A 23,906-nucleotide genomic window follows, 5' to 3' on the forward strand; every position below is an offset into this window, starting at 1 on the left:
GAAATGCAAATAAAACCTAGTTACAGATGCAGAAGACATCAGGAAAAGTATCAAACCCTCAGAAGGGGAAACGAGGCTGAATGATGTGACATACCAGAGTGACTGAAAAGCTTTTTGTGGTGCCACAAGCATCTGAACATAAGCCTGAACGCAGACATTTTAAGATAAATAAGTCGTATACTTATGAGGTGATTGGTTATAAAACTTTTTAGGTGTTAAAATTTGCATTAGTGTTTCAAACCAACTATATGACCAAAAAAAGCTTCATGAAGTTTGAGTTTGCTTTAACCAACAAGGAATCTGGTGCTCAGGAGCTGAAATGTTAAATCGATGAGTTAAACCGCCAGAAAATGCAAGTGGCCACCTCGGTGCTCTGCACAAGGAGAGGAACTCAACATTCCCATTTGAATGCGCACCAAAAACAGTGGAAGAAACTTGAAGATATTAGCAGAATTCATCATTTTAAAAGATGAAAACAGTTGGGATCTTTGGACCTTTGGGTCAAACAAAACAAAAAGAAGCTCTTCGTGCTCCTGGATCCTGCTAAAGATGAAAATAACAGTCGTACACGTAAAGTCGGATAACGTTTATTGTTGATCTCAGAAGCAGTTCCATGTCACATGCCAAACAGACTAAAGCTTTAACTCGTTTCAGTGAATGAACAACACATGAAAATAGCAGCTGTGCCCACGTCAAACCCGCCAGCGAAGCATTTCAAACTGGTGTAGATGTTGCACATGCTGGATTTTAATTATTTTTTCCCCCCAACCTCATTGTGTTAATGCTTCTTCTAACTGATGCAGAACAGAAGCAGCAAAAAAAAAAAAAAAAAAAAAAAAAAAAAAATCTACTCAAGAGTATTCAGCTTTGTAAACTTACAGCCTTTTTTTCTGGATTTGTAAAATCAGTTTACATTAACTGGCTCAACTGAACATGAAGACAGAGGCAAACAGCTGGCTTGGCTCTGTCAACAAAAGCAAAATCCACCTGCCAGCTCATTCAAATCACACTAGCTGACATGTTAGGATGAAAAACAAACCGTCTCTGGCCTCTGAACAGTAACTCGGTGGAGTTTCCAGCACTAAACAGCCTTCAGCTCATTTCAGTTTCTCACACTATACACCATTACTTAAATTTTAGCTTTCTCTGTAGCTTAAAACAAAAATGATGTGTTGTAAGCTTATTACTATTTTAGCAGTTCTGACAACTTAAATTTCCTTTGCTTGGGCAGACCAGTTCTGGTCCTTCAAAGAGCTTTCCAACTGGTCTTCACTGCCCAGTTGCAACCATTCATAGCCAGCCTGTCAGGTTAAAGGTTAGAGGAAGGATGTTCCTGTGGGATACATCGCAGGTTTTAAAGCTCTGATTGGTTGCAGGTCTATCCAACTGCTTCCAGAGCATTTTTGGTCTGTGCTGCTTGATAAAGCTTAATGGAAACGAACTCAGAAGGTCCACACTAATTTACATCTGTGTGTTAGTGTGGCTGCTATATTTTGTAAGCTGTAGCTGCTCCTGTTTCCAGTCTTTATGCTAAGCTAAAGGTCCCAATCTTATTGAAACATTCAGACATGAGCAAGGGATCAATTTCTCCTCCAACTCTTAAAGGTAAATAAGTTTGTCAGGTTTCTAGGATGATTTCTCCATCAAATACTGACATCAATACTGCGAGGACACTAGATATAAAGCTCGGGTATAACTAGGATTTCAGTTATAACAATGTCACAAGACTTAAATATTTCGCTTACATTCTGCGAAACGGACTCAATTTTCTGACAAAGAGAAATAAACCAACATTTATTTTATATACCAAGTATAAAGCTCTTTACATACAATCCTCACCAAAATGCTTAAATGTTTGACATGATTAGATTTGGTCAAAAGTGTTGAGAGCGTCAGACTTTCCCTGAATGCGATGTCAGTTCTAAAAAGAAAAAAGAAAAAATGTCCAAAGTCACGCATGCTCCAACAGATCATAACCAGATCTGTAAGGAGCACAGCCGAGGCACAAAATACTGACACAAAAATCCAGTTCTTCCTAAAATCTCTTAAAAGTGAGCGTAAAAGAATGCCAGTTAAACCTTGTTCCAGCTTCATGGACGTGCAGGATGGTCAGCTTCAAAACGTGCCAATGAATGAGATGGTTTAAACAAAGTGCCTTTTTCAGCTATGTGAACGCAGGTTTTAGTTTAAGAGCAACCACAGAAGCCAAATTCACTAATAAACACACTGTAAACCAGAAAAGAGGACTAAAATGGCTGCAGCGCTATGTACTTCTAATAAAAACCCACATATAAGCAGCACCCCGCACACGATTGGACACCGCTGGCTGAAAGTGACCAAAACATCCCACAGAGCTCAGAACTTTCATGACATTTCACGCCATGAAGTCACAAAGTGCTTTTCTTGCAGTGCCAGTTTTACAGATCAATGCCTCTATGCCCGAAGTGTCTCATCACCGCGAGCCTTCATGGTGGCGTTGAAGCGTACTGCTGGAGTAACTGCGAGTAGCAGGCGGCGCACACCGTCTCAGGCAGAATGGAGGAGGGCAGCGGCAGCTCGTTGGACACGCAGCTCTCACAGAAGATGCCGCTGCAGTTCTTACACTGTTTCTGGACAAAGAGTGAAAAAACAGACCTGGTTCAAGTCGAACGCGACACATTTTTTGTTATAAAACATCCCTGCAACACACTTCCTCTGCAAAATCCTTGTTTCCTTGTGTAAAATGTAGATAAAAGCAGAATCGACTGACTTTAACCGATATTATACTCGTTTTGAGTTTGATGCCAGCAACAGTTTGAGAAGTAAAGATGGAAACACTGGGTGGGTGAATAAATGAACCGTTTAGGAAAATATTTAGTCAACACGAAGTCACAAAGAATTTTCCCCTCAGTTTGCACTGCACTGAACATAGACACTGCTGTGCGGTGGAAATCACACGAATGGAGGTGTGAACACTACCATGCAGTGAGAGAAAATGTAGAAACTACATCTGTAGAACTGATTCAGAAATCCAGAAGGTATACAGGCGCATTTTTAACCTGCACATCTGTGAAGGGACCATTGATGCTGAAGCAAAACATGGTCTTCAGGAGGGGCCTCGTCTATCCAGCAAGACAAATCCCGTTCTGCTCATATTACATCAGCTCGGCTCTAACGTAAACAGGTCCAGGTGCTGACCGAAATCATACCAAATGGAGCTTCAAATCACTCCAGATGGTAAACACTCAACTAGAATCAAACAGGCCTATTGTTTGATTATAGCCCTATTTTTTTTATTTTTTATAACACCAGTAAAGTCTAAGTGTATTTTAATAGCGCTGCTCTCACTCAATTATTTGTCTGTTTAAGCTGAATTTGCCTGAAGTTACTGGCTATAAATTCAAAATGAGCAAAAAAAAGTTGACTTTTCACATATTGTCTTTGACATTAAAAGGTAAAAATGATTTGTATCATTTTGCATTGCATTCTGAGTTTATTGACACTGTAACCCCCCCCCCCACACACACACACACACACACACACTGTTTCTACCTTTGTCTTCATGAGAGAGTCTTCCTCTGCACACATCGTACACATGGAAGGCTGACTGATCTCCTCTTCCTGAAGAAGAAAACGGAAACATTTGATGGATATTTCCGTGTAATAAAAACTATCCCCACCAAAGTGTTAGTAACCTTTTAGCACAGCAAATGAAGTGAAAGCCTCACCTGCTCATCCTCATGATGTGACAGGGACCTTAACAGAAGCGAGACGAGACATTTCAGTCAGTCTTTTTTCACCAACTTTTAAAACAGAGTCTGTAATCTGTGGACTCACAAGCTGGAGCTCAGGCTGCTTTTGTCCTCCTGTCCACTCTGTGACTGCTCATTCTCTCTTTTGACTGACGGCGGCTCTGGGAGATGCTGTTGGAAAAAAGACAAAACAAAACGTCCTAAGATGAAGCTGAGGGCCCTGTCTTGGCCCGCACTCTTTACTTTGGTAAACGTGAGCAGAGACCGACCTTGGGCGCGCTCTCTGGGAGTCTCATGTCCCTGCGAGCGGTGCTGGATTGTGTGGGTGTGGTGCCGAGATGCTGCTCACTCTTCCGCTCGTGCTCTTTTCTCAACTCCTGCTCCAGACTAGACCTGAAACGGAGACCATGATGAAGCAAAGACGCAGGAGAGGACACAGATTAAAGCGTTCTAAAAATATTCCAACTGCCTCATGAATGGGAACAAAGGCTGAGGTTCAGAGGGAATTGTTGTAAATGTTTGCACTGCCTCTGCCTGGTCCAACTTCCTGCTGTCCCAGGCAGCTGCTGTAGCCACCGTTTGTGTGGTCTGGTGGGTTACTTTCACTTACCTTTCACATAATAAATCACATAGTTTTTTCGCTGTCTTTGGAACCAGAAATGTTGGATCCTCCTTTCAGTACCCTGTTTCTCTTGTGTTTGATTTAAAAAAGGCAGAACAATATCACAGTTGGCGTGTTTTCCTCACAGCAGGCTGCTGTATGAGGGACTGCATCATTATACACTACGATGGAGGTTTATGGTAATGACCCAATGCGTGTGAACAACAAAGCCCCTCTTTGACACAGATAAATGAATTCATTTTCCTCAGACTTTACCTGTGTTTCCTCAGCTGCTCAACCTCCACCTGCAGGCTCTCGATTTTGTCTCCAAACTCCTGTTTGAAGAGCCGGTTGGCCTCTAAAGCCAGGTCCCGCTCCCTCTCGGCCCGTTTGCATCTGGTTTGGGGTGAGCGGGTTACAACAAACTTATGGCAAAAGGAAAACTCGATGAAGACAAACATGATTAGGAGGAGATGCCAACGAAAAACTCAAATTAAAAAAAAACCAGAAGGATGAGGGGGGAAAAAAACCCAAAAAGAGTACAGAGGCTAAACTTTAAAGAAGATGAAGCAGGCTGAGTTTTGTTTATTGTTTTATTAGCCTAATGATAACTACAGTTTACACCAATGTTATGCTCACAGACAATTCAAAATTAATAAATTAATTTTGCCCTTCTCACTTAATCTTCCTCCTGTGTTGGCTTTCGACATTTGCATGCGGATCATCCAATGACAACAAACCCCTCGTATAATCGGCCCTAAAACATCCACTCAGACTTTTTTAATTATCAGTCTCTGTTGGCTGAAAATATAAAAGAAGAGTCCGTGGAAGGAGCCGAATTCTTTGGAACAACATTACCCCCCCCCTAAACGTAAAGGTTTGTTGGCACGTCAAATCTGTCAGACCTTCAGACGCCAAGCCATCTACTCTCCTCGTGTAGCAGGATAGTTTGATGATTAAATCAAAGTATGAACCTGACGTGGCGAACACATCTGGCTGATAACGTTAGGATTAAGGGCAGCTAAGAGGATCAATCGGGTCCACACTAAAAGCTGAAGCTGGAGAGCCACTGCAAGAGGCGGTGGGAAGAAGTTTTATTTTCATCATCAACAACAAAGGGGCGTTGTACAGAAAAGATAACATCCTATCCTGGTTATGTCTATATTAGGCAGGGTTGTATGTTTGTTATCAGGTTTCTGAGAGCATGGAGCTACTGCGGCGGCTGCAGCAGCTTCCCTGCTGCGGAGCTCAGGTTTCTGGCCTGCTTCACCAAATGCTTCTCACTAGTTGAGAACCAATAGGTCAACAAATGATGGGGAAAAAGATAAAGAGAATGGAAGTAGAGGAAGGGGAAAAAACATGACATGACAGTGAGAAGTTTGAGCAGGTCAACACTTCCATGAAAAAAAACACCATAACTAAATACCAGAGCAGTCCTTACCTGGTCTCCAGCTGTTTTACGGTCCCTGACATCTGGTTTATTTTCTCCTCCAGGCGAGCGATGACTTCATTTTTCTGTTTAGAGCTGGCATCTGCGCTCTGAGGTGGACGAGACAGGTCAGTCAGATGTGCTCCTTCATCAACACTTATTTAGTATTCGAACGTGGGAAAAAAAAGGACATTTTAACTGGGGTGAATTCAGGAGATTAACCGGCACACAGAGAAGGAACACGAAGCCTTAGGACAGAAGTTTACAACACTACTGCTGCTGCTGTAGATCGAGCAGTAATGTTACTGCAGGTAGACGCAGCTGTGTTCTTTATACACTGCTTGTTCACAAAAAACCTGGATTTAAGCCCAAGCAAATAGGTAAGAGCCTCCCATTGGATAATTACTGCATGGATGATTATGGATGAAGGTATTTAACCCTAACTGATGCAGTCAGCGGCTTCTCATTTCTTAAACAACCATTTCAGAAGACACATCCTGCGGTCGTGGAAAAGACGCTAATCTGTTCTGTTTCTGTTCTGATCTGAACCCCATTGAGAATCGTTGGGATGTGCTGGAGAAGAGACCATCTACACATGGTTTGGGAACATTTTGAGTGAGTTTACACGACAATTAGAATAGCCTGCAAACGTGCCTAGGCTCATTAACGGTGTGAAGTTATGAAGATAGAAATCAATAAAGTCTGAAAACTTGTTGGGCTCTGAGGCTCTCAAGTTTGGGTTGATTTACATTTAATGGAGAAGAGACTGTGCGCAGCGGTCCGACTCTCCCGTCATCACACACGCAAATAATTGTGACATTGCAGAGGCTTGTTGGAACGATGCCACAGCGAATGCGTGCAGTAATCAGAGCTAAAGGCGGTCCGAGGAAATACTGGAGTGTGACTTTTTCTTCCTTCCTCACTCCATCTACACACGGTTTGGGAACATTTTGAGTGAGTTTACTCGACAATTAGAAAAGCCTGCAAACGTGCCTGGGCTCATTAAAGGTGTTAAAAAGTCTGCGACCACTTGACACTTTGATAGTGGGACCACAGACACACCTTAAGAAGCACGCCTTAAAGTGTGTGAGTGTTCAGTTCAGGGCTGTGCCAAAGAAAATATAGCAACCATTGCCTCGGACCATGATATCGTCACCAACTCCCTTTAGATCAGCAACATGAAAGAAATTCAATACCAGAGTCAGTTAGAGTCTAAGTCAGATAATTCAGTTGGACAGAATTTGAAGAAATCAACAGCTGACAATTTCACTGATGTTTTTTTCTTTACATCATGAGGACTGATTAATGTCCACCGCTCCGTTTCACATAAAATAATGCGATTCAAACAGAAGCTCTAGCTGGAGTCTCATACTATTTTTTCATGTGTGCTTACATCCATTTAATCTGAAACCCTTTAAGACCTGCACGACTCTGAACTGCTGATGTATGCATCCTCTTCATTTTCTATCTTGTAAGCAACTTTTAATTTAATTTGCCACAGTAACTTGTGAGATATGAACTGCAAAGACATTTCAATCTACAGCGCCACAGTTCAAAAGTGGACGCAAACACTGAATCTGTACGAACAAAAGCGCAGCCCCACCTGTGACTTGTGGCTAAGCTGTTGGTTGATGGCACGAAGGTCTTCCAGCTGCTGTCTGAGCTCCACCAGAGCGTCTTGCTTCTCACAGATGTCTTTCTCCAGCATCTTCATGGACAGCTCCATCTCCTGCTTCATCCCGATCTGCACCTCCAGCTCCCTCTCCACATCCTGCACAGATTCCCACCCCCAGAGTCCGTGAGAAAAACACAGATCTTGGTTGTAACTGTAGAGAGGGCTGCGATTATTTGTGTGGCTTAAAAGGAAAGACTTCTTCTTTTTTTTTTTGCACATTCAATTCCATTTTTCTCCCAATAAAGAAGAAATAAATTCAGATAAAAATGTACCTGAATGAACACAGATCATTAAAAGCAAATACAACATAGATAAAACATAAAACTATTTTTCAAAGCAGAGTTACACCGTTTTACACACAAGGAAGAACCTGAAACGCACCAATCGAAGCAAAGTTTCCTCTTTGAGCTGCTTGCGTGTTTCACCCAACACTTGTCCTTCTGCAGCTGAATCACTTCTCAACGCCTGAGGGAAAACAGGAATGTTTGCTTTCATTACAGGGCAACAGTATTTTGTACAGATAATTAACTTCTCTTTGAGCTGTCATGATGATTAAATCTTTGATCTTTCAACAATAAATACTACTTCAAGAGTTATGAAGATAGAAAACAATAAAGTCTGAAAACTTGGTGGGCTCTGAGGCTCTCAAGTTTGGATTGATTTACATTTAATGGTAGAAATATAAAAAAAGAGTCAAAGATAAATGTGTTCACCTTCCTAGATTCCATCTGATATGAGCTCTCTTCCTTCACTCTCTCCACATCTTCTTGTAAAGTAATGATCCTGTTATTTGCCACTGCAAGCTGCAGAGTCAAAAGTAAACAAAACATCTCTGAATATCCAATCCAATTTTATTTATAAAGCACTTTACAACAACCTCAGTTGACCAAAGTGTTGTACAGAAAAATAAAAAACAAAGAAATTAAAAGAATAAAATACAAGAATAAATTAAAAAACATAAAACAGCTATATAATTTTAAACAATAATAAAAATAAAATAAATAAAAATAAATAAATATAATAAAAAAATAATTAAAATTAAAAGTTGGAGTGAAGCCCATTTTGAATTTTGTATTGGGGTACTTTTGGATATCAGAAAAGTTCCCTAAAATGAATTTAAAAATGGCACGAACACGCACTTTCCATCCAAAATGGCCGCCTTCCTGTGGACGTGGGACCATGGCGGCATGAGACTTTTTTGTGCGTCTTGGCATGATGAATGAGTGTACCGAATTTTGTCGTCCAACGCAAAAGTAACCCCAATGCGGGGACCATTTTTATGTATCGTTCGGGGCGCTATAGAGTCATTGAGCGACTCCCGAAAATATAAAGTGTAGATTCTTTCATGTCGTCGACTGGCAGTTGGTACTTGCAAAATGTCATGAGTTTCGAGCACCTTTTGCAAAGAATAAGAAGAAAGAAAGAAAGAAAGAAAGAAAGAAAGAAAGAAAGAAAGAAAGAAAGAAAGAAAGAAAGAAGGCAGTTTCACTGCTTGGTCCCTAATAAAAAGTACCTGCAGCTGCCTTTTTTGTTTTCTTTCCCTAATTAGACAAAACTGGAAGGCTCACCTCCTCTGTCAGCTTCGTGTTGGACTTTTCCAGAGCGTCCACCTTGGCCTGGAGGTTATTTACGGATGCACTGCAAACAGAAAAAAAGGAACCACGTGAGCCGTGAAGCTCAACATGAAGAGAGTGAAGCGAGCCGACCGAGCGGACAAACCTCAGATGTCTGTTCAGCTCCTCCACGTAGTTCTTCTGATCCAGGATCGCTGTGATCTGACCGTCGCTGAAAGAGCACGGAATCATGTCGTCAGCTGTGCTGATGAATCCCTCTAAACTTATCGATTAGGATTAATCACAACGGTTTATGTTCATACTAACAGCTTAAGGATAAATTTAGAGCACAAACATCTGACAAATCCAGCATCTCAATGGCAACATTTTCTACTTTAATTTTTCAATTTAATATGTTCAGGCTTTGGGCTGTTGGTCATACAAAATGATGACATTTAAGACACAATCTAGTATCTAATTTGGAAAATAATGGCATCACTTAGGTTAATCTGTCACTTTTATGCACTCTTTTCTCTGTCTTACAAAACTTAGAGATCATAACAAACTTAGAGTTAACAAAAGTCCTACTATGCTGTGTGCTTTTCACCAATACTAAATCATCTTTTTTAAATCATTTTTTGGTGATTGCTCCTCTTTGTGATGAAATTCGTTTTTTTTTTTCAGCCCCTTCATCTCACATTGCCTTTTAATAAATCAGTATTCAACATATAAGTATTGTCATCTCTCAGGGCTAAGCGCCGTGAGGTATTTCGGAGGTCTGCGCGAACATCTGTTTGAGTTGGTTGAATACTCAAAATCCTTCGCTCTGGCTGGTGAGAGCAACGCAGACAGAAACCTCCATGCTACCAGAAACAAGATTTAAGAATAAAACTAACGGAGGCCTTGTTTAAACGTGGTATTTACATGAGCCTTGCTGATCTGATCACAATTACAGAGCTCCAAGTCCACTCAGGATGCACTCAGCATGTGATTTGATGCTTCAGTCAAAGAGAAACCTACGTATCCCCATCACATTTCTGGCCCTCCCAACTAGTATTTTAATAAAACAAAGCAGAACTAAAGATGGAAAGTTTATGAACAAAGGAGAATGTTTTAGCAGATTACAAGAAGTGCACAATTGATACATGTACTACAGGCAGTAAAGTCACTAAGCAGAGTCAACATGCAGAGTGTTTCTGGGTTTTTCTTCACATTTCGAGACTGCTTCAGAATGATAACTGCAGATCGGTCTTACATCAGCAGAGGTGGGTTTACAGAAAGTTCTGCAGCATCACAAATCAGTTTCTCCCACAGCGTTTAAAAAACACAATTTGTGTGATTAAAGCAGACATAAAATACATAAATGTCTGAATCTATAATATCAATGTTCAGGTTACTTAAGCTAATTTGGCCTTTTGCAGTGACAAAAGCAGACCTGCAACTCCTGCAACTGTTGGTTGCATGTGGAGACGTACAGTTGAACAGGGCTGAATGTCTTAAAAAAAAAAAAAAAAAACAGGAGCAGGAGAACAGCAGAAGAAATACTTTTGATCAGGAGGGGCCACTCACCCCTCTGCACTCTTGCTACTGTGTCCACCGTCTTTGAGGTACATTGAAAAATCAATCACACCGACCTGCAGAGCAAACAACAGAAGCCAAGGCAACAGAAAAAGGAGCAAGTATGTCATTAATCTTATTTGAATATATCAGCAGGCAGCTTTGCCTCAAATCAACAAGAGGTTTCACTTCACCGTCCTACAATAACACTTCTAGAATGCTGATGAGAAACTGGCTTCCCGCCCATCCTCCTCCTTTGGCCTTATTACAGTTTCCTGACCAGATTTAAAAATGTGACTGAAACTGGAGCAATGAAGGTAAAAACAGCATTTTTTTTTGTTTTAGAATCTGCAGTGTGGAACATTTTAACATGTAAGAAGAAGCATTAAAAGTACACAGGTTCCCATCTTCACCCCCATATGTCCTGCTATCGAAAACACCTTCCCTCCTGCTTAAAAAGACCCGTTTCGTTTCAGTATTTCATGTGCGTGAAAAGGTGGAACTGAAAGCGAAAAAAGAACAACCTGTGAGTCCAAGTCCTCTCCTTTCATACACAGATTGGCATCAATGACGTTCAACCCAACGAGCAGCCCAGCGATGACAGCGCCCTCCTCCTCCATCATCAACGCGTTCGGCTCGTAGAATTCGCTGAAGAAAGGAGCAAAGTGCTGTGAGCCCAGAAAAACACAGAAAAAGTTATTCTAGATGCCAGAGAGCTTAAGCAAACCCACCTGAGCAGGTCCTTTCTGTTGATGATTGTCTTCATGTAGTCAGAGAGCTTCTTCTGCATCAAGGCCAGGCGTAACCAGGCACGTCCTCTTCCTAGAGGGGTTCTGACATCAAACGCAAAAGGTTGAACTTAAATGTGAAACTTATAGCTGCTATTTTCTGGACTGGGCTTTAAAAAAAAAAAACTTCAATAAATCTGCGTTACATCAGTATAATCTTACTGGAAGCGTGTTCTCTATGGCAGTGATTAAGACACTCACTTGAGGCCGGGCAGGTCTTTCACGCTGGCTGTGATCTCTCCCGCCTCAGGTGTCAGCTTCTCCACCAGCTCCAACGCCCCCCAGAACGACTTGTTCTGCCCCAGGAAGGTCTTCTTAGCTGATGATTGGCAGACAGTTTGTTTTTCCATTTTGTGGAATTGAGGCATTCACACTTGTACACAACAAACGAGCATGCGCTGCCTTCTGGACTTTGGAAGGGAAAGTTTCCTTTGAACCCTTTTAAAATCTCCTCTGTTGGTTGGAATATAATGGAAGCTTTTAAAAATAATATGACTGTACACATTCTCTAGAGTTTCCAAAGCAGTAGATTTGGAATGCATTATGCATTATGAGGCAAATCGAATCATATTATCCCATAAAAGCAGATAAACAGTTTTTACGTTAGAAATTCTGTAGACGTACTTTTTAACCCGTGTTTAAGACAGTGTTCCATCACGACAAAGAACTGCTGGAGGGGTGCATAGTCAGAGTCAAGTGTGCGTCCCAGGTTGAGAGCAGACTCAATCAGGCCTTTTATGCTCAGTTTGGCCATGTTCATCAAGTTAAGCCTTTCGATGGCAATCGGATCCTTGGGATCTAGAAACGAGGAAGAAAAGTGTGAATTTCAATTACAAAAACCCAACGCCTCTGGCCAAGGCTACAAATGACACGGAGGCATGAAAAGGCTTTTTAAAATTCTCAAAGTAACGATATATGTCATTGTTTCACAGCAGGAATGTCTCAGGTGGTGTCCAAAGAGACAGCTCTGTGTGTTATAAGAAGTAAAAGTGATGGCGGTTTCATAAAGCCTCCATAGAACAATATATGGAAAAAAAAAAACTTGGGGATAAAGATCAAAAATGATGCGTCACTAAAATAAATGCTTCCAGTGAGAAAACTTTGAGGCTAAAGACAGCAAAACCTTTCCCACATTTTAAGATAAAACAACAAAAAGCCTCGAAATAGAAGAAAACACTCCAACTCTAATAAATGCATCACTTAACTCTTTTTATGATCCTTCTGGACATCCCTGCCTTCTCCATTATTCATGTCAACATTTAACACTGGGAGGCTTTTAGCTGAGTTTTAGGCTGTCATGCAACAATTAGTTACATTATTAATGTTTTTTTTTTCATGTTGCTGTCATTGCTTTGTTTATACTGATGGAGTGTGCTGCTGTTTGTCCTGCACAGGAGTCTTTTTTTTTTCCAGCATCAATAAAGGTTTAACAATAATAAGACTCTCTTATTTTAGATTGTTCCTTATATCAGCCACCTTGCTCTTTAAATAATCCGATCAGCCACTGAAGACCCCTTCACAGTCAACCACCAAAAATGATGTTAAATCATATATGGAAATCATATTAAGAAAAAGAAATATGCTTTCCACATTACACAAAACAGCAACAACCACATGAATATAGGTATTTGTTGTGGTTAACTAATTATACATTTTCTGCCCTTCTCAAAAAAATAGTCTGTAGGCTGTGGTGACATTTAGACATCAATTACTCAAGACGACTTAATCAAGATGTCTCAAAAAAGGTGGGACAGCTGCAACTAAAGGCTGGGAAATTAAGTGATACTACAAAGAAACAGCTGGAGGAACATGTTGCAACTAATTAGGTTAACTGACAGCTGGTCAGCCACATAACTGGGTACATAAAGAGCACATTAGAGAGGCAGAGTCTCTCAGAAGTAAAGGTGAGCAAATATAATTTTGTTATTGTTTATTATCGTTTTTACATTGTTCTTATGTTTTATGCCTTATTCTTCGTGTTGTTATTCATGTACAGCACTTTGTTTCAGCCACGGCTGTTTTAAAAGGCTTTATAAATAAAGTTTGAGTTGAGTCGAGTATCCAGGAATCTGTAAACAAACAAACAAAAAAAACCTTGTCTCCAAATTTTGAAGAGGGGATACCACACAGTGGTAACATGGCCTGTTGTGGTAGTCAATTTCAAGATCAGCTCATATTTCTATGAAACAGTAAAATGTCTCATTTTAAGCATTTGTTTGCGACACAGCGTGTCAACTTTAAAAAAAACTGGGGGTTGTAGTTACTGGCTGCCATTTAGTAAAGCCAGAAGCAGCACTGAAGTTCCAGGAGAATATTCCTGAATACAAGAGATGGACACTGCGCTGACAGAAATGTTGGGAAATTATTGTCACTTTGCCAGATGCACTAGACATATTGTTGACAGGTTACCCCGGTAACACACCTCCACCTAGCAACAAAGCTCTAAGGAAGCTACGTCTTGACGCTTATTTCTCTGGTGCATCGAACTGATAGTTCATCGCAGAGTTCGTGTAGAGTGTGGAACGCATACAACACAACAATTGTCATACAGAACCACCTAATAGCATGACTAAATTTTGATGTTTTCACGTGTCAGCACAAAGAAAATCTGACAGTTTTGCATAAATAAAATGTCATTTCAGACAACTAATAAAATATAAAAAGATAAACATGGCAAAACACGTGCATCAAGTTATCCTGATGGGGAGAAACTAGTCAAAGCAAAATTCAGTCCCTGTTTAATCAACCCTAACAACGTAAACAGGAAGCAGAGAGCGATCACAGTGTGTTGATGGCTTGACATCTGTTAATGGTTGTCTGTAATATTATCATAGTGGACACTTAAGTGGTGTAAGTGCTGCAGGGTTGTTTGGTTAAAAAAAAATTATTTTCAGGAAATTGTGAAACCTGATCTGTACTGGGAGAACACAAGACAAGGAGATGAAAATGTGCATGAAATCATTTTCGAAGCATAAAAATACAGCATCTATCTATGGACGTCTGTTTAAAGTAAGGCTCACTGCAACACGTAAATAAATGTTTATGCAGAAATCAACACACATACCTATCTTTGCCATCTAGCTGCCACAGCACAGCCGAAAGCAAATATCTCTTCAACCGAATACTTGATTTACCAGCTAATGAAGCTTCACAACAAAAGTAGCACTTCCTGGTTGCTTCGCTGCCAATCCCTGTCTTATTTACAAGTGGCGTCATGCTGCTGCGTAACTCAGGAACATCAAACCCATGAAATCCATCATGACACAGCTCCAACAGGACACGTTATCACGGGTCACTGTGAGGAACATGTGGCATCTTGTGACCCGTGTGGAACCACACCCTGACAGAAAATCACACATCTCCTAGGCCGATCGATCAGGTTACCTTCATGGGCCGGCTCTGGGTCGGGGGTGAGCGAGATGTCGTTGAGCTCACGAAGGCAGAGCCACTCGCCATCGACGGAGACGCGAAAGTTGCACAGATAGATGGTCTCTCTGGCGGCCTGCGTGATCTTGTCTGTGGTGGGAGTCGGGGTTTCGCCCTGAGGCGTCAGATCAGACATGATGACTCAGCTTTTGTCAGGTGAAAATCAGCACCACCGAGAGAAAAAAAAAGGCGTAGCAGCTTTTGTTCTGGGAGCCAGCGAAGGCCAAACTCCCCCCCGCCCCCCAGATTAAGTCAGAAAGAAGAGGAACTAAGAGAGGACCAACACAAGAGGGGAAAACAAAAAGCCAAGATGGGGAAGGCCCACAGCAGCTTTCGGCAGGTGTCTGGAAAGGGTGCTGCTTTTCCTCCTTCTATGCCTGCATCCTCTTCTCCTCCATGCTACAACTGAGTGAAATCCGCTGCTGTCTTGAGAAGGGCAGCCCTCCCCTCTCCTCCACCTCTTCCTCCTCCTCTTCAACCTCTCGCTATCCCTTTTGAGCAGACTGGGGACTTGAAATGCAACAGAGCACCGCGGTGAAAATCACAGCCCTCCTCCGGTCGGCTTAGCACCCGTTCGCTCTGATTGGACTGCCTGTGCACCGCAGTGAATGCACTGGGTGGGTGTTGACCAAGATGGCTGACAGTAGTGCTGGGCACAGCAACACATTGTCACGTGAGCAGATGGTGCATGCGTAAGAAAAAGATCGGGTGAGGGGGGGGTCCCCAGAGAAACCAACCAAAGCTAATGATGCAGCAGAGGACTCAGCTGTCTCTTATGCATTAACAGCATCCCTCGGACCTGAGACAGAGGCCTGTTCTCTGACAATGCAATTACTGAGCTGGCTGCAGCAGACAGCAAGAAGCGGAATAAAACCAAAGGTGCCACTGTTTTAAAGGGACAATATTAAGTGTCTAAAAAAAATTTTAATTTAAGAAATTTAAAACAAAAAAACCCAAACAAACTTCTGATATTTGTAGTTGTGGACAAAATAACCCACACAGCAGAGCCGTGGCTGTTTCTTTCACTCATCTACAGCAGACTAACTGACAACAAATTGCTATCAACTCTCAAACCACCTAATATGCAGACAAAAATGTCACTGGGGCTGAAAACAGAATAATCTGAATATCCTTGTTTAACTGATTGTCAGATTTCACTAAAGTAAAGTAAGTAATTACAGAAAATGAGCTGTTTTACTGTAGATCTGTGATATTTTGACCAAAGTGTGTCACAGATGTTTCATTAAGACCTCAAGAAACTGCGTCGAATCGTAAAATCTACAGCGAGTGAATTTTACGTCAATGCAAGCCCAGTATGTCATTGCTCTCGCTTTAGGAAGGAGTTCCACGTGGAAGGAGCTGAGTAACAGATCAAATTAAATGTTTTTAATCAGAATGTAGAAAAACACATTGACTGTGGGTTGCATTTCAAGACGTAGTTAACAGGGTTGGTCTCGTGTTTTTAGGCAAGGCAAGTTTATCTGTATAGCACAATTCAACAACAAGGTGATTCAAAGTGATTTACAGATACATTAAAACAGTAGAAATAAAAAGCATGATTTAAATTTTACACAAAAAAAGAAAGAAATAAGAACAATAGATAAAATCAGTAGTTAAAATGTGATTAAGTTTTAAAACTCAAGCTTCAGATTTGGAGCTTTATTCAAACGCAGCTGAAAATAGGTGTGTCTTCAACCTGGACTTAAACACACTGAGTGTTTCAGCTGATCTGAGGCTTTCTGGGAGTTTGTTCCAGACATGTGGAGCTTAGAGGCTGAACGCAGCTTCTCCATGTCTGGTTCTGACTCTGGGAACTGATAGAAGACCGGATCCAGATGACCTGAGGGGTTCATACTGGGACTCAGGAGGTCACTGATGTATTCTGGTCCTGGACCATTCAGAGCTTTAGAGACCAGCATCAGAACTTTAAAGTCTATCCTCTGATGGACAGGCAGCCAGTGTAAAGCTGCTTATTTACATGTAAATAATACTGCAAATAGTTAGATATATATCATTTGCCAGAGGCAGCAAACAGTAAGTTATCGATTTTTGCTTTTTTTGTAGTCTTTTAAGGTGTTCTTGAGCTTTTTCACTCCTTTTCAGTTCAGTCCTTGCACCTGACCATAATCAGAGGAATGTGGGTTTTTTTGTTGTTTGTTTGTTGAGCCATTCAACTCTGACCTATGATTGTTTAAGCATAAAAAAAAAACACATAACTTGAGGGATAAGCCAGTGTTGTGTCTACACAAAACAGACAACTTAGCAAAAAACTAAATTCAGTTGTATCTTTAGGTAATTTGTTACTAGTAGATGGTCACAAGATACATACTTTATTCCCATTTCTTTATTTGCATCTACAACATTGCCAAAGATAACTAGATTTACTGGACAGTGATTTTGCAAATGGGTGATTTCCACACAGCTATTAGCAGGAAACTTGTCATATCTCAGCATGGTGTGCAGGGTGTCCTTAAAAAAAGATTTGAGGAAATTAGACAAGTGGAGGAAAAAAATAGTGTCAGGCCCAACAACACTATGTACAGCAGATGAATAGTATCTGAAACTCCAGCAAAGACCTGAAACAGCACCTGAGAGATGCATCTGGACCTTCAGCTGATCCATCTACTGTTCACTGAAGCCTCATCAGAAATGGTCTCCATGGAAGGGTGGCTGTCAAGAATCCGTTCTTAAGGAAGGGAAACAGGGAGAAAAGGCTGAGCTGTGCCAAAGGACACAAGAAGTGGGCTGAAAATCAGTGGCAGCAGGTCTGATGGAGGGATGAATCCTCCCCAGAGCCCGGAGCTCAACATTACTGAAGCAGTGTGGGATCATCTTGGCAGAGAACGGAACAAAAGGCAGCCCACATCCAAAGAAGAGCTTTGGGATGTCCTTCAAGAAGCCTGGAGAACTAAGACTCCTTAAAGAAAGAACAGAAAGCTCGTCTGAGAGGGTTCAGGCTGTGCTGCAGGATAAAGGAGAAAACTCTAAATAAAAACAGACACGTCTGTTAACCTCAAGGAACATTAATTTCAGTTCACCTGGGTCACAGTCACCGTGTGTGGGCGTGTTGGCAGAGAAGTACAACCAGAAATGAAAGCAAAACGTATCTCAGGACATGTTTCCTCTCTTTTAGGCTCAGGTGCTTAAAAAAAAAAAAAAAAAAAGGAAAGACGGTCACAGTGCTCAGGCTTTAATGGTGGGCAGAGGCACTCTATTGTGGCTTGATGCTGGCAACATTCTTCTGTAAAGAAACAAGGAAGGCAACACAACAAGCAATATTAGGGTCAGCAAAAATGGCTGAGGTTATGTTCGTATTATTTATACTTAAATGTGATATATAGATTCTACAAGTCAGGAGGAAATAACTGCAACAGGCCTGGACACAAACTAAATGAATGAGTTCCTTTTACAGTAAAATGTCAGGAAAGAAAACTCTTAATATTCCAAGGAGTGAGGATATTAATTCAATAACTTCATAACACAGCTCAGAAGTCAGCACCAACATCATGTCCGATCCAAATGACTAATAATGAGTTTCAAACAGACTTGTCATGTATGTGTGAAGCTCACTTCCTGGACAAAGAAAGATTCATGACAAAACTACTCAGACAAGAAAGAAAATAAAATGATACTATATCTTAAAAAATGTTGCCCTTATTTGACCCAAATGTTAGAAGAGCAAATTGAACTTTTCAGCCAAGTTTCAGGAAATACAAGTTAGGATTTCCGTCAGTCTGCTCAATTTCACACTGAAACTAAAGTTTTGAGAAATGGACCTGTTTAAATAAAGCAGCTTTCCATTTATTCCCACAGGCAGAGCGAGCTCGTGACTGACACCTGTACAGTAATAAAAAAACAACAACAACAACAACAACACAGCGACAAGGCAAAGAAATGAAGTGTGTGCAATACATCTTAATGACACGAATGATACGTTAGAGTTCTTGATTCAACTTTGAAGGAAGTCGTCTTATTTTGTGGAAGTTAGCAAACAAGGAGCAATGGAAACTATAGAAGGTATTTTTCGGAAAGTATTATGTTCGTGTCATTTACAATTGACTTTTAAAAGTTGGTACGCACTTACTTTTCCGCCTCGACTCGATTCTTTCAATCTGGAAGTCATACTGTCGAAGCGGGCTGGGCGACAGGGAGCTAGCCTTTCCAAACCTCAGGTTCGACGAGTTTAAAGCCTCCTTGAAGTAAATCACCGATGTTGGGGAGAGAATCTCATCTGCGCTGTCAACGTGTCCGTTTTCATCTGCAGATTTTGGTTTCTCACAACTTTCCGAAACCTCTGGAGATGACTGCAGGGGCACATCTCCCGGGGGCGCATCCCGCTCCGCCATCCTCTCTCCGGTCAGATCCTGCTCATGTGACCGGCGGGTCAGCCAGCTTATGTAGCTCGGATAGCTGCTGCGGCCATGCACCGCGATCCTTTAGCTAAACAATCAACCGTCCTGTCAGTCAGTGCACTCCAAAATCGCTACAGTGATTTCTCCGCCTTTCGTCCTCTTCTCTACGGCCTCCCCCTGACCCGGAAATTGCTAAGTATTAGCATTTTGCTCAGACTGTTGTGCTAATTTCGCGAGAGTTCACGCGCTGTGTCAGCGGTCCAGGAGGGAGATGTGACGCTAGTACCACATTCGTGACCGGAACTGAATCCTTGAATCCCATGATTCCTTGCGGCATTAGTTGACTCTTAAGGAGTCAAGGTTCATCTCTATCCTCTGAGATTCTCTGATTTATCTTTTAGTTAACATAACATTCCAATACATGAAAGCTAACTTCTGGCACTTCCCGGAAATAAAGTTTAAAAAAAAAAAGATAATAATTATCTCAAACGTTTGACCGCGTAAATCACAAGGCAAGGCAAGTTCAAAGTGCTTTACAGATACATTAAAACAGTATAAATAAAAAGCACGATTTAAATTTTAAACAAAAAAGAAAGCAAAAAGAACAATAGATAGAATTAGATCAAATCAGGAGTTAAAATGTGATTAAGTTTTGAAACTCAAGCTTCAGATTTGAAGCGAATTTAGTGTCGCGTTTGAACAGGATGACAGGATGCAAGGTGCTAACACCATGAGGGAAGAGAGTCCCCTTGAGTATCTTATTTTCTCAGAGATGCCTGAAAACTCATGATATTGCTATAATAAGTCCAAGATGCTGTATTGCTCAAATCTCACCAGAGGACATAAAAGGAGCCACAGTAGAGAAAATAAATAAACTAAATAGTAAAACCTTGTCACCCACAGAGACATGGCTTGGGAGTCTACTTGGAAACTCGGAGCTACTCTAGAGGTCCTCAGTGCACCAGATTAGATTGTTGGGATAACCCAACTGTGACATTAATTTTAGTCATGCTTACCCAGTGCAGTGTGTGTGCCTTGTTGTCACCTTGATTAAAGCACACAGTGACCCTACTAATGGTGGAAAAGATGTACGTTGTTGTTGGTTTATGGTGAATTGTGTTAAAAATGGTTTGTGGAAAGCAACAGACATCTTTGTCTTTCAGAAGTTCACTATCCCAGATAGTATTGAGGTGAGAAGCGTTATCAGTATGGTTAAATATCCTATGCTGAGGGTTAAGGTCTGTAAAGACAGCAAGGACAGAAGAGCTGTGTGGAAAATATCAAAAAATTATTCCATCCATCCATCCATCCATTATCTTCCGCTGGTCCGGGGATCGGGTCGCGGGGGCAGCAGCTTAAGCAAAGAGACCCAGACGTCCCTGTCCCCGGCCACTTCCTCCAGCTCTTCTTGGGGGACCCCGAGGCGTTCCCAGGGCAGCCGAGAAACATAGTCTCTCCAACGTGTCCTGGGTCTTCCCCGGGGCCTCCTCCCAGTGGGACGGGCCCGGAACACCTCACCGGGGAGGCGTCCAGGAGGCATTCTCACCAGATGCCCGAGCCACCTCATCTGACTCCTCTGGATGCGGAGGAGCAGTGGTTCTACTCCGAGCCCCTCCCGGATGACCGAGCTTCTCACCCTATTTCTAAGGGAGAGCCCAGACACCCTGCGGAGGAAACTCATTTCGGCCGCTTGTATTCGCGATCTCGTTCTTTCGGTCACTACCCACAACTCGTGACCATAGGTGAGGGTAGGAACATAGATTGACCGGTAAATCGAGAGCTTCGCCTTCTGGCTCAGCTCCTTCTTCACCACGACGGGCCGGTGCAGAGCCCGCATCACTGCAGACGCCGCACCAATCCATCTGTCAATCTCCTGCTCCATTCGTCCCTCACTTGTGAACAAGACCCCGAGATACTTGAACTCCTCCACTTGGGGAAGGATCTCATTCCCGACCCGGAGAGAGCATTCCACCCTTTTCCGGCCGAAGACCATGGTCTCAGACTTGGAGGTGCTGATGGTCATCCCAGCCGCTTCACACTCGGCTGCAAACCGCTCCAGTGAGAGCTGAAGGTCACGGCCTGACGACGCCAACAGAACCAAATCGTCCGCAAAAAGCAGAGACCCGATTCAGAGGTCGCCAAACCGGACCCCCTCAACGCCCTGGCTGCGCCTAGAAATTCTGTCCATAAAAATTATGAACAGAATCGGTGACAAAGGGCAGCCCTGACGGAGTCCAACCCTCACAGGAAACATGTCCGACTTACTGCCGGCAATGCGGCCCAAACTCTGACACCGGTCATACAGAGACCGGACAGCCCATATCAAGGAGTCCGGCACGCCATACTCCCGGAGCACCCCCCACAAGAGTCCCCGAGGGACACGGTCGAACACCTTCTCCAAGTCCACAAAACACATGTAGACCGGTTGGGCGAACTCCCATGCTCCCTCCAGGATCCTGCGGAGGGTATAGAGCTGGTCCACTGTTCCACGGCCAGGACGAAAACCACACTGCACCTCCTGAATCCGAGATTCGACTATCCGGCGGATCCTCCTCTCCAGTACCCCCGAAAATACCTTACCAGGGACGCTGAGGAGTGTGATCCCCCTATAGTTGGAACACACCCTCCGGTCCCCCTTTTTAAAGAGGGGGACCACCACCCCAATCTGCCAGTCCAGAGGCACTGCCCCCGATGTCCACGCGATGCTGCAGAGGCGTGTCAACCAAGACAGCCCTACAACATCCAGAGCCTTGAGGAACTCAGGACGGACCTCATCCACCCCCGGGGCCTTGCCACCGAGGAGTTTTTTGACCACCTCGGCAACCTCAGCCCCAGAAATGGGAGGCCCCACGTCCGAGCTCCCCAACTCTGCTTCCTCATCGGAAGGCGTGTCGGTAGGATTGAGGAGTCCCTCGAAGTATTCCCCCAACCGACTCGTGACGTCCCTAGTTGAAGTCAGCAGAGCCCCGCCCTCACCATACACGGTGTTGACGGTGCACCGCTTCCCCCCCCTGAGCCGCCGGATGGTGGACCAGAATCTCTTCGAGGCCGTCCGGAAGTCGTTCTCCATGGCCTCCCCGAACTCCTCCCAAGCCCGAGTTTTTGCCTCAGCAACCGCCGAGGCTGCGTTCCGCTTGGCCTGTCGGTACCCATCAGCTGCTTCCAGAGTCCCACTGGCCAAAAAGGCCCGATAGGACTCCTTCTTCAGCTTGACGGCTTCCCTCACCACTGGGGTCCACCAGCGGGTTCGGGAATTGCCGCCACGACAGGCACCGACCACCTTACGGCCACAGCTCCGGTTGGCCGCCTCAACAATGGAGGCACGGAACATGGCCCATTTGGGCTCAATGTCCCCCACCTCCCCCGGGACATGGTTGAAGCTCTGCCGGAGGTGGGAGTTGAAACTCCTCCTTACAGGGGATTCCGCCAGCCGTTCCCAACAGACCCTCACAATACGTTTGGGCCTGCCAGGTCTGACCGGCTTCCTCCCCCACCAGCGGAGCCAACTCACCACCAGGTGGTGATCAGTTGACAGCTCCGCCCCTCTCTTCACCCGAGTGTCCAGGACATACGGCCGCAAGTCCGACGATACGACTACAAAGTCGATCATCGAGCTGCGGCCTAGGGTGTCCTGGTGCCAAGTGCACATATGGACACCCTTATGCCTGAACATGGTGTTCGTTGTGGACAGTCCGTGACGAGCACAGAAGTCCAACAACAAAACACCACTCTGATTCAGATCGGGGGGGGCCGTTCCTCCTAATCACGCCCCTCCAGGTCTCACTGTCATTGCCCACGTGAGCATTGAAGTCCCCCAGCAGGACGAGGGAGTCTCATTTATTCTAAATGTGCAAATAACTTAAGTGAAACTTCTGTTTGGGGTGATTTGTTGTAATATGGTTTAAATGATTTGTATTTCTGATTAAACTGTGTAAGAACCAAATATGACTTGTTATAATCTGCTTAGAACAAATAGAATATTTTAAAGTATTGAAAAACTAAATTAGTATTCAATACCTACATCTGCATATTTCAAAATCTTAGATAATTGTCTTGTAATTTTTGTTTAGCATCTCTTAATTGTGACTCACTCTTGGAATGTTTACAAGTTTTGAAATGAGATTCCACACAAATATGTACATGAATAGCACAGGTTGCTGGATGACATCCTGATTATTTTGACATTTTTAGTTGTTTGACCCTGTTCATGGTTGGAAAACATGCAAAATAGGAAAACAATGTAAAATAGTTGTGCTTTTTCCCTAAAAAGAATTAGGATGCCTCATTCAAATAGATATTATGTAATTATTATGATGATAGACACACAGATGAATGCATTAACTGCAAACAGTTAACAGCTAAATTAAGTAACTGCAGTTTGTGTCAATTTTCCATCTTTGGAAAAAGACTAAAATAGTCGTTACAGACAAGGAGAAGCAATACCTTAATAAATTTTGTCAGCAATGTTTATGATGACCAAGATTGTTTAACACAACATGCAACTTTTCTTCTGATTAATATTCGACAAATGAAGGAAAGGGGCTCTGCTGAATGTGTAATGCCTCTAATAGACAGCAGGAGGCGCCACTGGACTGATGAAATGAAACGGGCTTGTGTGATTTCTTCTTTCTCAGATATTTTACAACAGATATGAAATAACTTTTAGTTTGATGTAGAAATGTTTGAAATGTGCTACGAGTTTTCAGAGGGGCTTGGACTTTAATTTGATCGCTATAACAAGATATAACAAGTTTTATTTTTCAGACTCTACTCTGAAGGTAAAAGGGGGTTATT

At 42.8% G+C, this 23,906-nt stretch overlaps 1 protein-coding gene across 5 annotated transcripts; it reads right to left on the reverse strand.

Annotated features, from left to right (window-relative positions):
- Positions 1-571: 571 nt before the first annotated feature.
- Positions 572-19,410, reverse strand: rufy3 (RUN and FYVE domain containing 3). 5 transcript variants are annotated; one of them, XM_075467278.1, is made up of 18 exons: positions 18,845-19,410; positions 11,959-12,132; positions 11,536-11,653; positions 11,278-11,379; positions 11,071-11,194; positions 10,559-10,623; positions 9,156-9,221; positions 9,005-9,074; positions 8,150-8,239; positions 7,818-7,901; positions 7,365-7,532; positions 5,774-5,871; positions 4,609-4,728; positions 4,001-4,124; positions 3,817-3,902; positions 3,708-3,735; positions 3,532-3,600; positions 572-2,609 (listed from the first exon to the last, which is right to left on the reverse strand). In XM_075467278.1, the coding sequence occupies exons 1-18, from the start codon at positions 19,104-19,106 to the stop codon at positions 2,466-2,468; spliced, it is 1,992 nt and encodes a 663-aa protein (XP_075323393.1). In that variant the 5' UTR covers positions 19,107-19,410; the 3' UTR covers positions 572-2,465. The 5 variants fall into 5 exon arrangements, with proteins under 5 accessions (XP_075323393.1, XP_075323395.1, XP_075323394.1 ...); XM_075467280.1 differs by having other exon boundaries at positions 18,841-18,971; XM_075467279.1 differs by lacking the exon at positions 18,845-19,410 and adding an exon at positions 14,719-15,426.
- Positions 19,411-23,906: the final 4,496 nt, after the last annotated feature.

This window comes from Odontesthes bonariensis, chromosome 6 (genome assembly GCF_027942865.1).
Source record: "Odontesthes bonariensis isolate fOdoBon6 chromosome 6, fOdoBon6.hap1, whole genome shotgun sequence".
Classification (NCBI taxonomy): Eukaryota; Metazoa; Chordata; class Actinopteri; order Atheriniformes; family Atherinopsidae; genus Odontesthes; species Odontesthes bonariensis.

What these genes read in the sequence shown, in the direction of transcription:
- rufy3 (XM_075467278.1), bottom strand. Translation starts at nt 19,106, where the DNA reads ATGGCGGAGCGGGATGCGCCCCCGGGAGATGTGCCCCTGCAGTCATCT. An exon ending in GAGCTGAACAGACATCTGAG is followed by an intron (nt 9,075 to 9,155) that starts GTTTGTCCGCTC and finishes TTCTGTTTGCAG; the next exon opens with TGCATCCGTAAATAACCTCC. An exon ending in AGCAGCCTGAGCTCCAGCTT is followed by an intron (nt 3,736 to 3,816) that starts GTGAGTCCACAG and finishes GCTTCTGTTAAG; the next exon opens with GTCCCTGTCACATCATGAGG.